General features: G+C 34.5%; 1 protein-coding gene across 1 annotated transcript in view; it reads left to right on the forward strand.

Annotated features, from left to right (window-relative positions):
• Positions 1–3,121: 3,121 nt before the first annotated feature.
• Positions 3,122–12,576, forward strand: part of ND-B17 (NADH dehydrogenase (ubiquinone) B17 subunit) — a 333,680-nt gene continuing 324,225 nt past the window's right edge. Inside the window, exons 1-2 of the mRNA XM_073968062.1 lie at positions 3,122–3,144; positions 3,687–3,882. Coding sequence (XP_073824163.1) covers positions 3,798–3,882 — 85 coding nt within the window. The 5' untranslated portion in view covers positions 3,122–3,144; positions 3,687–3,797. The remainder of the gene's footprint in view (positions 3,145–3,686; positions 3,883–12,576) is intronic.

Consider the following 12,576-nt stretch of genomic DNA (forward strand, 5'->3'; position numbering starts at 1 on the left):
CCCTTATACGCATGTCTATTTTGACCGGACTAATAGGCCAAAATGGAGAAGTGTAACCATGTTTATTTGACCATTCCCTCGGTGTGTATGGGCACTCCTATTATTTTGAACACAGCTGTATATACCAAAAATGAATGTCTCGACGAGCAGAGTCGATCTGGCTATTTGTGTCCGTCCGTCCATCTGTTCATCCAATCCTTGTAATCACGCTACAGATCGCAATTTTGATCGGATCGTCACGAAATGTTGGGCGTTGATGGGGGTCCCGGAGGGGAAGACCACCTATTGATTTTGGTGATGATCGGATAATATTTAGGGGTAGGAATGGGCAAAAAACTTATTTGGAGAAAAAGTCAACGTTTTTTCCAAAGCGAATATTTCAGCTTCTATAAGAGGTATACCAAGAGCAAAACCTGAAAAAAGATAACAACAGTCGCAAATAAATCTCAACTTTTCATTTTTGCGATTTTAACAATAATGAAGAATATCACAGATGTGGCTGCGGACTTTCCAAAAGCAAAGCCTGACTATGAAACTAGAAAGTCCCATATTTACAACGATGCAAAGTAGTCGGTAATACATCCCATTATTATTTTTTTAGTAATCACGCTACAGATTGCAATTTTGAGCGGATCATCTCGAAATTTTGAGGGTTAATGGGGGTCCCAGAGAGGAAGAATCGTATTGATGTTGGTGATGGTCGGATAATATTCATGGGTCGGAATGGTCAAAAACCTTATGTAGAGAACATTCAACGTTTTATTCATATGCGAATATCTCCGCTTCTAGTAGGCGTATTCCAAAAGGAAGGATGTAAGATATCATATACATTGTTGGAAAGTTGGTTGGGGTAAGTGGTCAAACAACGGAGATATCGCAAAAACCTTTAACGCATCCCCTTTTTTTGTAATCACGCTACAGGTCACAATTTTGATAGGATCGTCACGAAATTCTGGTGCTTAATAGGGCTTCCAGAGAGGAAGAAGCATATTGAGATTGTTGATGTTCGGATAAATTTCAAGAGTCGGAATGGGCAAAAAACTTATGTGGACAAAAATTCAAAGTGATTTAGAATTGCTCTAATATAAATCATTGTGCTATTATGTTTGAAATTTGGTCCTTAAATTTTACAAAACATTGTAACAACTAACATGTTAAAGATTATGACTTAAAAAGTGCAATTTTGATATGCTAATTTTCACTTTTGGAGCTACGAATTGGGATGAATTACTTCAGGACAATTCTGCCAATTGTTCCTAAGATACATATATTTCTTAAAATGGTTTTAAATATTTGCCATCAATATGTTCCTGTAAAAATGCATGTTTCTTTTAGCCACCCATGGCATACAAAAAGTTAAAAAAAATAAATAAAATACATAAAAATTATATTCAGACTGGGTCAGATGATATTTACAAAAGACATAAATTATGCTCAAAAGAGTTCAACTTTTTAAAAAAGCCAAAGATGTCAATATTATAAGATAGGAAAAGTCAATTGTGAAAAATTAACTGTAGGTGGAGTTAACCTCTGTTGCTACGACATCATAGCAACATTCTGTTAAACGAAAAAGCCAAAGACGTAAAGCAATAAAGACCCGAACAAATGCATTTTTCAAAAACATATGCTAATAGTTCCATATTTTGGATACAGATGGCTACACAACTCACTGGAATTGATAACAGCAATGCCAATCGTTTTTGATTCCCATTTCTCGCGGCAGAAAACATTAACGTCGTGTTTTGTGGCTGAAATTTATTTCTTTTCTTTTTTTATTGTTCATTCAATGAAAAAATCAAAAGCGAATGCCGTCAAACTTGAGTTTTAATGTTTTTCTTGTCAATATTCCAATGAATAACAGTTTTCGTTTAACAGAATGTTGCTATGATGTCGTAGCAACAGAGGTTAACTCCACCTACAGTTAATTTTTCACAATTGACTTTTCCTATCTTATAATATTGACATCTTTGAAAAAGCAAGTAAAAGAGAGCTATAGTCGGACGGGGTCGACCATATGATAACGAAGAATTTCTTTCATACAAATGTTCTAAAAACTAGTTTATAAAACAATGAATTCGATTGTTTTCAAAATTGTTTGGCATATTTTTAAACAGTCACACATACACAAATTGTGTATATTGTTTTGAAGAGAAACACTACAAGAAAAAAATGTAATTGACAGGTTGCATTAACATACCTTTCTAGTTCTACCATGATTTTTGGCAATTCCATCAAATGTTCAATACACACACAAATTAAAAAAAAAATCCCAACAAATTCCAAAAACATTTTGGTAAGATGACGTTATTTGCCCTATAAGATGTCATATATGACTATCTGAAAATATCAGTATAGGGTTTTCCCATCATAAATATGCGTTATCAGCGAAATTTTATAACAAACAACAATTTTCGGCTCACAACGTTTGGTCTCTTTCCATAGTTTGTTTCAGACGTTTTCATTCGTAAATGTTTGCTATGAAAACCAAAAATATGAGGAAAATTAAAAGTTTCGTTTGTATGCCACACACAAACAAACAACAAACAATCATTCATCAAATTTACGAACGACTCTAAAATTGTTTGTTACAAAAAACAGGCAGTAATTCCCAACTTCTAAGTGACGTAGATACATTTTGCATTTTTTAACAGTAAACAGTAAGGAATTTGATGTGTAACACACGTTTACCTCCAACTCATGTGATTTCAATTATTAGATGCTAGTTTTCTTGTCAGCTGGGTGATTGCTGTGTCATTCATTAAAAGTTATGAATTAGCATGTTAATCAATGAATTTGTAATTTAAATTGAATGAAATGTAAACTGTAACGGAATAGTGTAATAAATTACCTACACGTACTATATATGGATTTTCCGTCGTTGTTGTTGCTGCATAAATTATAAATTATCCGTTGCAATGTAGCGTAATTTAACGGTAATCATATGACAATAGCACAGTATTTTGTAAACGCAATAGAGTGTGTTGAAATAAATACGTTTTAAACCATTATTAATATATAATTATAATTGTTGAAAACATTCTCTCATGATATTATTTTCGAACCTAGGAAACGAATATTTGTGTTAGTTTATAAAATGTTACGAATAATTGGGGCAAAAATTAGTTGGTCGATTTGCACAGCAAGGTGCTTATACCTGGGAAGTTTTTGCGGTTTCTGAAAAAATTAAAAAAAAAAACAAAAATAAATCAAATAAATCGCGGTCAAGATTCACATTTTTAGCGTTTTTTAGGTTTTCACGATTTTGCTCGGAAACCGCAAGCCTTATCGAAATGGGATTGAAGAAAGTGCTGTAGCAGTGAACATTTTTTACAAGATTGTCCTTTATGATATTTTCGTAGGTATTACCATTTTTGAGATATCGAAGTCCAAATTTTGACAATTGACTGACTTTATCGACAAGGACATGAGTGCAATTTCCCAAATTAAACTTATATATGTATCTCGAAAACGGTACAACCTAGGAAAAAAATACGATGTTACGTATTTTCATAGCTATACGATTTACCGTTCGATAAGACTTACCGTTTTCAAGCAAATCGTGAAAACCTAACAAAAATCTCAAAAATGGTAAAACCTAGGAACAAATAATAATAATAAATGTGTGTCCCTCCAGCGATTTTTGTTTTTTTTTTGAGGTTTTCTCATCTTGAACATTGCTGTTTCAGAATCCGCGAAAACTTCCCAGGTGTAAGCGGTTTCCATTCAAAGTAAGTTAAAGTGCACCCTGCATGTCTCCGGTCAGAAGACAAGAATTCAAATTGATCACGTTGTGATAGATGGAGACATTCATCGAGCGAGTTGGATATACGTTCGTTCCAAGGAGCAAACACAGACTCGGACCACCACCTTGTTGCAGCAAAGGTACGTACCCGGTTACTGAATTGATAGAATTTGAATTTGGGAGAATGGATAGAGATAAAATCCTGAAATCTGGAATTAAGATTACTGCTGGAGTATAGGATTGAGGTAGTTTTGGAATATCGCACATATGTGTATGAATAGTACTTAATGGTACCAAATTGGTACAATTCCGTTATAGAGGCGGAATTCAGTTTATGTTGGAGTGTAGGATTGAGGTAGTTTTGGAAACTCGTACTTATGTGTACGAAAAGTACCCCATTGTAGTTCAATAGTACAAAAGTTAATACGACTTGGATTTGGGCGAACGGATAGAGCTGAAAATCTGATATTTCGAATTATGATTATAAATATTAATGGATACGAAAAGTACTAAATGGTACTAAATTTGGTACAATTTAGAATTGGGTGAACGGATAGAGCTGGAATACTGAAATTTGGAATTAATATTACTGTTGGAGTGTAGGATTGTAAAAGGTTTGGACATTTCGCTCATTTACTCAAAGAGTGGCATAACTAAAAAAATGCGTTTTCTGAGATAGCAATTTCTAATTTTTCTGCGACTTCTATTTTATCTTGTGTCAAATTTTCATGTTGATATCTCTAAAACTCAATGACTCATTTACTAAGAGTTTGGCATATCTCAACAAAAATGTTTTTTGAGCTTATGAAGCACTAAAACACTTCAAATCATGCTTGATCTTGCACAGAAATTTGCCAGATATCACTGGCTAGCTGTTTGCAAAATATGGTCCAAGTACTTCTTTTATTTTTTGTGTAATAATCTTTTTAAGTTGGGAAGTCAAATTTCAATCTCCAACTTAAAACGCGTTTTTCTCGAAACTGGATTTTTTGAAATGTGTCACTCTTTGAGTAAATGAGTGATTTATACTTTTGGGTACGAAGAGTACTACATTTGGTACAATTTGGATTTGAGCGAACGGATAGAACAGGAATCCTGAAATTTGAAATTAGGATTTCTGTTGGAGTGTAGGATTGAGGATGTTTTGGAAATTGGTAATTATGGTTACGAAAAGTACTAAATGGTATTTAATTTACAACAATTAACATTTGGGTGAACAGATAGTGCTTCAAACCTGATATTTGGAATTAAGATTACTGTTGGAGTGTAGAACTGAGGGAGTTTTTCGAAAAGTACTAAAGTTGATAGAATTTGGATGTTAGAGAACGAATTGAGCTGGAATCCTGAAGTTTGGAAGTAAAATTACTGTTGGATTGTAGGACTGAGGATGTTTTGGAAAATCTTACCATTTAGTACTTTTCGTACTCATAGAAAAGTATTAAATGGTACTCAATTTGGTACAGTTTTGATTTGGGTGAACGGATAGCGCTGGAATGCCTAGATTTGGAATTAAGATTACTGTTATTATTTTTATACCCTCCACCATAGTATGGAGGGTATATTAAGTTTGTCATTCCGTTTGTAACACATCGAACTAATCATTTGCGACCCTATAAAGTATATATATTCTTGATCAGGATAAAATTCTAAGACGATCTAGCCATGTCCGTCTGTTGTAATCACTCTAGCGTCCGCAATAATTGAGATAGAGTGCTGAAATTTTGCACCCGAGGGTCTTTTTTTCATAGGCAGGTCAAGTTAGAAGATGGGCTATATCGGTCCACTCTTTGGTATAGCCCCCCATATAACGGTACCTCCGGATTTGAGGTATTTTGACGTTCTTCGCCACATTTGCAGACCGAATTAGCTATAATTTGGCACTTAGGGTTCCTAGTGATCAACAAACTTATATCCCAAAGGATATGTTCATAGGCCCATGTTTTGGTATAGCCCCCATATAACAGTACCTCCCGATTTTCGGTATTTTGAGAATTTTAGCTGCAATTTTTAACCGAACTAGCTGTAATTTGACATTTAAAGTTCTCAGTGGTCATAAAACATCTCAAAAGGAACATCGTCCACATAGGTCCATGTTTTGGTATAGCCCCCATATAACGGTATCTCCCGATTTTCGGTATTTTGAGAATTTTAGCTGCAATTTTTAACCGTACTAGCTGTAATGATCGGTATTTTGAGAATTTTAGCTACAATTTTGTCTATTCAAAAAATAATCGTCAATATAGAGCCATGTTTTGGTATATCCCCCATATAACAGTACCTCCCGATTTTCGGGCATTTTCAGTGGTCACGAAATTTCTTCACTAAAATTCGTCAACATGGGTCCATTTTTGAGGGTCTACATTGTTGTTGGTACCTTTCACCTAGCTGAACACATTTTTTTAGATTAGATTAGATAACACTGTGCAACAAAATGGAGGTGAAAGTCTGGGGCACGGAAAATTCCTCTTGGGGAAAAAAGACCTTGGTGAGTATATTATGGACCCCGAAGGACAGATCCGCCGTGAGTCGAACTGCCGCGTTATGGCGTGATGAAATTTTTGTTATAGACCCTGTGGGCCATCAGGAATTAGCGTTATATCTTTGTTCACTGTTGCTTAAGTGCTCTACAAAAACAACAAACAAAGATATAATGCTAATTCATGATGGCTTACAGGGTCTCTTGCAAAAACTTCATCACGCCATAACGCCGAAGTTCGACTCACGGCGCATCTGTCCTTCGGGGTTTTTCTGTCACCAAGGGCTTTCATCTCCAAAGGAATTATCTCTGCCCCAACATTTGTGTCCACAGTGTAATTTAAGCAATAGTGGGAGGCAGTAGGATTCTATCCATTGTCGAAAAGTTGTTCCACCTTAAATTGTGAAAGGACCCTAATTATTCCATTTCATTTAAGACTATTTTATGGTGGAGGGTATAAAAAGTTCGGCCCGGCCGAACTTAACGACTTTTTACTTGTTGTTCTTGTTGCGTGTAGGGGCAGAGCTGGAATCTGTATATTATGGAGTTAGAGTGATTATTGGCGTGTAACGGTGGTATATGGACGTGTTTTAAGAAATATGTACGTATCATTAAGATATGGAGATGGCTTTGGAAATTCATACTTTGAAAAGTACTAATTGGTATAATTTGTTATTGTGTAAAGGAGTTAGCAAGAATTTTTGAACTTGTTGTTTTTAAATGTGAAAACAACAAATATGAAATTATGCTTGACTTGCCTAGAAATAGAATTTTTGAAATTTTAGGAGAAGTTTTCGGAAATTCGTACTTATGTATTTATATGTAAAGTACTATAATAGGACTTGGAGGAACTGATAGAGCTGGAAATGAAAATCGAGGTTCGTATATATGGTTGATATAAGAAGGTAATTTTGTAATGTTATACCCAGGTGTACGAAAAGAAATAAATTTGGTACGATTTTGTTATTGCATGAACGATAATATAAGTTTTGAAATGCGTACAAACTCTGAAATATGGTATGAGGGTCGCTGATGGCTGAAATAGTACCTACTAAATACCTACTATAAGGCTACGAATAGTATTAAATGTTTTACCTTCTGAGGACAAAAGGCCCTTAATTAAAATCAAAAAATTTGGCTCGCTCTTGAAGTGTAACGGTGAGATACGGCAGATTTTTTTTTGAAAATCGAACTAATGTGGTACGAACAGTACTTAAATAAAAATAAAGATTGATTAAAATTGGTATTAGTACAACAAAATCTTCAGTGTTTACCATTTCCATATTAAATATTGTTTATTTGTTTTTTATATCCTTTCCGCATACAAAGTAGCGGGTACTTTTCTAGTGTATATATATTACAAGAAGATTAAAACTCAGAGAAGATTTTAAAAACAAATATATAAATATGACATTCAATTGATTGGCGGTAGTGTGCAATTTGTGTTTTATGATATAATTTTCTTTGACGTGTTTCTTACTGCAGAAAAATCTGACATATTGGATAAAACCTACAAAAACATTTTTTTTAATGTTATTTTTTAGACATTTAAGAAATTGTCTGAGATTCTACCACCGGCAATATCTTCAGAAAGGCGTCCTGAATCAACTTCATTATATACATACCATGTTGCGATTTTTTGCGTTTTTTTGTAATGTATCATTTTGATTTGGTGAAGAAAATATTAACTCTAAGAATTTGCTACAGAGAAAAATTCAGCATGTTTTTGTTTTAATTGACAGAAGTGTCATGGTCAACATTTTTGTTAATTATAGCCGTAATACCTTCTAGGGATGATAATGCATATAAATATCTCCTGGCGAAATAACATTTTAAACATATCAATGTTTATAAAAATCTTTTGGAAGATCAACATTTTTGTTCGTTATTACCGTGTTGTTATTTTAACCGCGTTCATTGGGTGTGAATAAAATTGATAAAATAAGAATAGGGGTAGAAACAAAAAATGTTTCTTTATATTCCGGGTTCTCTATAAACGTGTTCACTATTTATTAAAATATTTTAAACAGTGGTTAAATTCGTCACTGTCGGCCTGTGATCAAAAGCAGACCTGTTAATCCAACAAATTGTAAGAATCTCTACTCCCGGGATTACATTTTTTATAGTCGTGGTCGTTTTAAGAAGTTTAATGTGTGTACAAATATGAAGTTTCTATAAGGACACAAAACTTTGTTCGTTGTAAACGATTTCGCTATAACAGAATTCTATTGTATAATTCCTTGTCCCAGCTTACTTTTGCATATACATCATAAAAAATTTTTAATAAGTCCATAAGACCACCTCTATTAAGATTTGCCTCGAAATTACCTATAGTGCAAGGGTTTGAAAACTAGGTGCCCTTGTTTATATAACCTGGAACTTGTTAAGTCGATCTGACAACCCTGCTTCGAGTTTTTCTTTATTACAGTTGATGGCAATCTTAGTTTTTTTTCAGATATTTCCGGTTTGAGACCTTCACAACCCTCGGATTTGTAGTCAGACACACACGCTCTGTGCCACGGTACTCATAACATAGTAAGGAGTAATATAAGTAGTTATTTTAGTTTACATTACTTTGTAATGGGTTACATAATGATCCCAATGTTTACTGGGTATATACACAGAAAACAAAGATAAAATCGTCCTGCCATACAAGCAAATCTCATCAAAATTGTTTTTTGCACCATGGCATCGAATACCGAGAAAAGAGAAAAACTATTGCTGGATTTGTCAACAACAATCGTTGAAATTGACAAAAACGATTGTTGGAGTCACAATGCTACATACAGAGTCCAACAATATCTCTACAAAACATATTTTGTTCTTCGAATATTGTTGGATCAATAATATTTTACCTCTGCGTGTATAGGACAGTATTTACCTCTTTGTTTACGTGCAATGGTTAGCACGTCCGCCTTGCACTCAGAAGCTCTGCGGTTCGAATCCCAGCCCAAGCAACATCAAATTTACAACGGTGGCAAAATGCCCCCTCAGTAATGCTGGCGACATTTCCTGAGTATTTCAGCCTTGAAAAGCTTCTATACAAGTGGTGTCGTAAGACACGCCGTTCGGACTCGGCGGTAAAAAGTAGGTCCCATATCATTGAGCCAATATGAATCGGCGTGCACTCATTAATATGAGAGAAGTCTCCCTTGTCGCTTCGGGGATGTTGTGGGAACATATGTTGTTTTTTTATAAACTCGCGAATTTTATGTTTATATTTATTGTACCTATCGGACAAGAGAATATGGTGTCATTTGCAACAAATTGACGAAAAGTTACAGACCGAAAGTTACAGACCGTTTTCAAATGTCTTTGCCTGTGAGAATTGTATTTATTTTCTATAAATATTTATTCAAACAAAGCAAATTTAAAATGTTAAGTAGAAAAAATATCAAAAGGGTTTTAGTAATCGCAGTCGGTGCGGAATTTTTTCCACCGAAACGCGTTTTCGTTATCAGGACAAAATTCCCCACACGGTACTGGTGTGGTATTTTTTTGGTTATAGCCCTACTGTACATAGTTTATTTTGAAAGGCTTAAATCTTTTTTGACACCGTGCCTCAAGAAAGTAAGATATAAATGCAATCAAAATTTTTTGAGACATTTCCTATTTTTGCTCCAAATTATGGAGAAATAGACCTAATAGAGCCTTTAGTGATTAGCTAGGGGATTGCGGTTTCCTATATACCATCGAAGACACTATGCACGAATTATACGGAATATATGTAAAACAGTCCAAAAGACGGAATATTTGTCCCCTTATTTAGGTTACCTTCCAATTTAAACTTTCAAAACGCCTATACACGTGTCTTCTACTTTTCGTCCATCTTTCAATTTTCAGATTTTCAGATTTTTCTTATAATTTTGGAAAAAATTTATTTTTTTTTGTACAGTGTATTGATTTACAGTTTTAATTATTGGGCAGATTACATAATGAAATACATGTATATATATATATATATAAATATTGCGTAGTTTATTGTTAATGTAATGACAAAATTTTACTTCAAGTTTAAATTGAATATATCAAGGAAATCTGATAAATACGAACAAATAACGTTGCAGTACATACTTTTTTTTTAAATTCGCTATAATTGTTATTATATTTAAGGCCTTTCACATTGCCTATTCAACAATATATTAGAGGTCTCATATGTATTATTTATTATCAAAAAGCGTAAACATATTTTGCGAAAACAAACAATTTAAATGATTTGTGGTTATTTCTTGACCTAAAAACGAAGACCTCTCAATATATTTGTTTGCTGCACACCTTTCTGGTGGGGATGTACAATTTAAATGAAGATCGAGTAAACAGCTTCAGCTGAAGTCCGTTCAACTTCATTGCAAAAACAATCCCCAAGAGAATTTTACTTCGTTTGCTGTTACGCAGATGATAACTGTTAATGAATACAACAGCATGTTTTTTTCCGTTTTTGTTAATTAATGTTATCGCTTCAAAGGTCCAATGGTCCACCCACAAGAGCAAATGTGACAGTAAAGTGTGATAAGTTTCTGTTTAATAATGTTTTTTATAAAATTCGTGATGGTTGCTATATAAATTGACCATGATGTGGTAGTAATACTCCGTGATTTCGGGCACACTTCTGTGCATTATTGCGACATTAAAAATATTTTTACTTATCATTGTTTGTTTCAATAATGTTTATAAAACGGATTTAATTGGGTTGAAAAAGAATTGAATTATGTGAAAATCTTTGTAATGATCAGCAATTTTAAAATTGTCTTCTCTTTATAAAAAAAAACACAACAAATAAAAAAATGCTTTTCATGAATGCAAGCACGACTAATTTAATCAGCAGTGTATATTCCAATAATTACAGTCTTCTTTTTTACAAAATTTCGACACAGTCTATCTTGATTTTAACAGGCAGAAGACGGGACGGGCCTGTGGACATTGTAATATAGATTTAGAATTGTATGCTGAGCAAGAATATATTTACACATTTCCATGTGTTCCAAACGGAATGACAAAATAAGTATACCCTTCATCCTATGGTGAAATGTATAAAAACTATTCTCTAAGAACCTCCTTAGAGGCGTTTTAATATACTATACTACCCTTGAAAAATATACTAAAATATACTACCCTTGAAAAATTTTTGAAAAATGTTTGATGAGCCTGAGAAATAAACCCAGGAATTCAGCGAGTATGGCGTGTGGTACATTTTGTTGAGCCTGTTTTTCTGAAATAATTATATATTGACATTCTTCGTAACATTGTCACAAACAGTGTATTATTTGATAGACTTCCGAAAACGTATAACTTTTTGTATATTTTTTTTGCTCTTAAAATTCTTATACTCTGATTACACAAAAAAGATGTGTGAAGGAACTATATTGCATAAATGTAGTCAGCGGTGAGTCATCGTCGTAATGGAAATATGAAAATTCTCCGCAACATTTTTTGCTCGCGGCGTTGCATCGGAGCTCAACAACAACTGCAACTTAGAGAATTGTGATATTTAAAACGAACTGAGGAAACTTTCTATGAAAACTGTAGGTGGAGGATTAGCATTCCCATAACAAAAGCCTGTTTAATACACACATATCTCGTATGAGGGTGGGTGACGTAAGGGATGGAAGATATCAAGGAATGGTCCTGACTGACTTTAACATGGCAAAGCCCAGGATTTATCTTGGTCCCTCTTTCATCTCAAGTGGACACCGACCTCCCCGTGGTGTCACCTGGGGAACTGCCTTTAACACCCGATAAAGGTAGTGGGCTAACATGTGCCGCGCAAGGCCGATATTACTGCCATACAGGAAATACGATGGAACGGGAAAGGCGTCACAACAACGCACTGTATTATAGCTGCCATGACACAAGGCATGAGTTTGGTTGCGGATTTGTAGTTGGTCGGAGGTTAAAACATCTGGTCTCCAGCTTCACCCCAGTGAATGAAAGACTCGCTGCAATTCGATTAAAAGCAAAATTGAAAACAAGGATGAACAGACCAAAGATATATTTTACGAGCGCTTAGAAGAAACATATGACCGTTGCCCTGCCCATGACATTAAAATTTTTCTAGGCGATTTCAATGCCAAAATTGGAAAGGAGAATATCTTTGGCCCAACAGTCGGGAAATTCAGTCTCCACAGTGAAACATCTGACAATGGTATGAGGCTGTTGACTATGCAGCTGTAAGAAACATGGTAGTTAGCAGTATCAGATTTAAACATCTCGATATTCATAAGGGCACCTATCATGTTGTGATAGATGGGAGACATGCATCAAGCGTGTTCGATGTACGATCGTTCCGAGGCGCAAATACAGACTCGGACCACTACCTTGTTGCAGCAAAGGTAAGTACCAGATTAAACGTAGCAAACAA

Source organism: Musca autumnalis, unplaced genomic scaffold (genome assembly GCF_047663935.1).
Source record: "Musca autumnalis isolate F117 unplaced genomic scaffold, ASM4766393v1 scaffold_2, whole genome shotgun sequence".
NCBI classification, from domain to species: Eukaryota; Metazoa; Arthropoda; class Insecta; order Diptera; family Muscidae; genus Musca; species Musca autumnalis.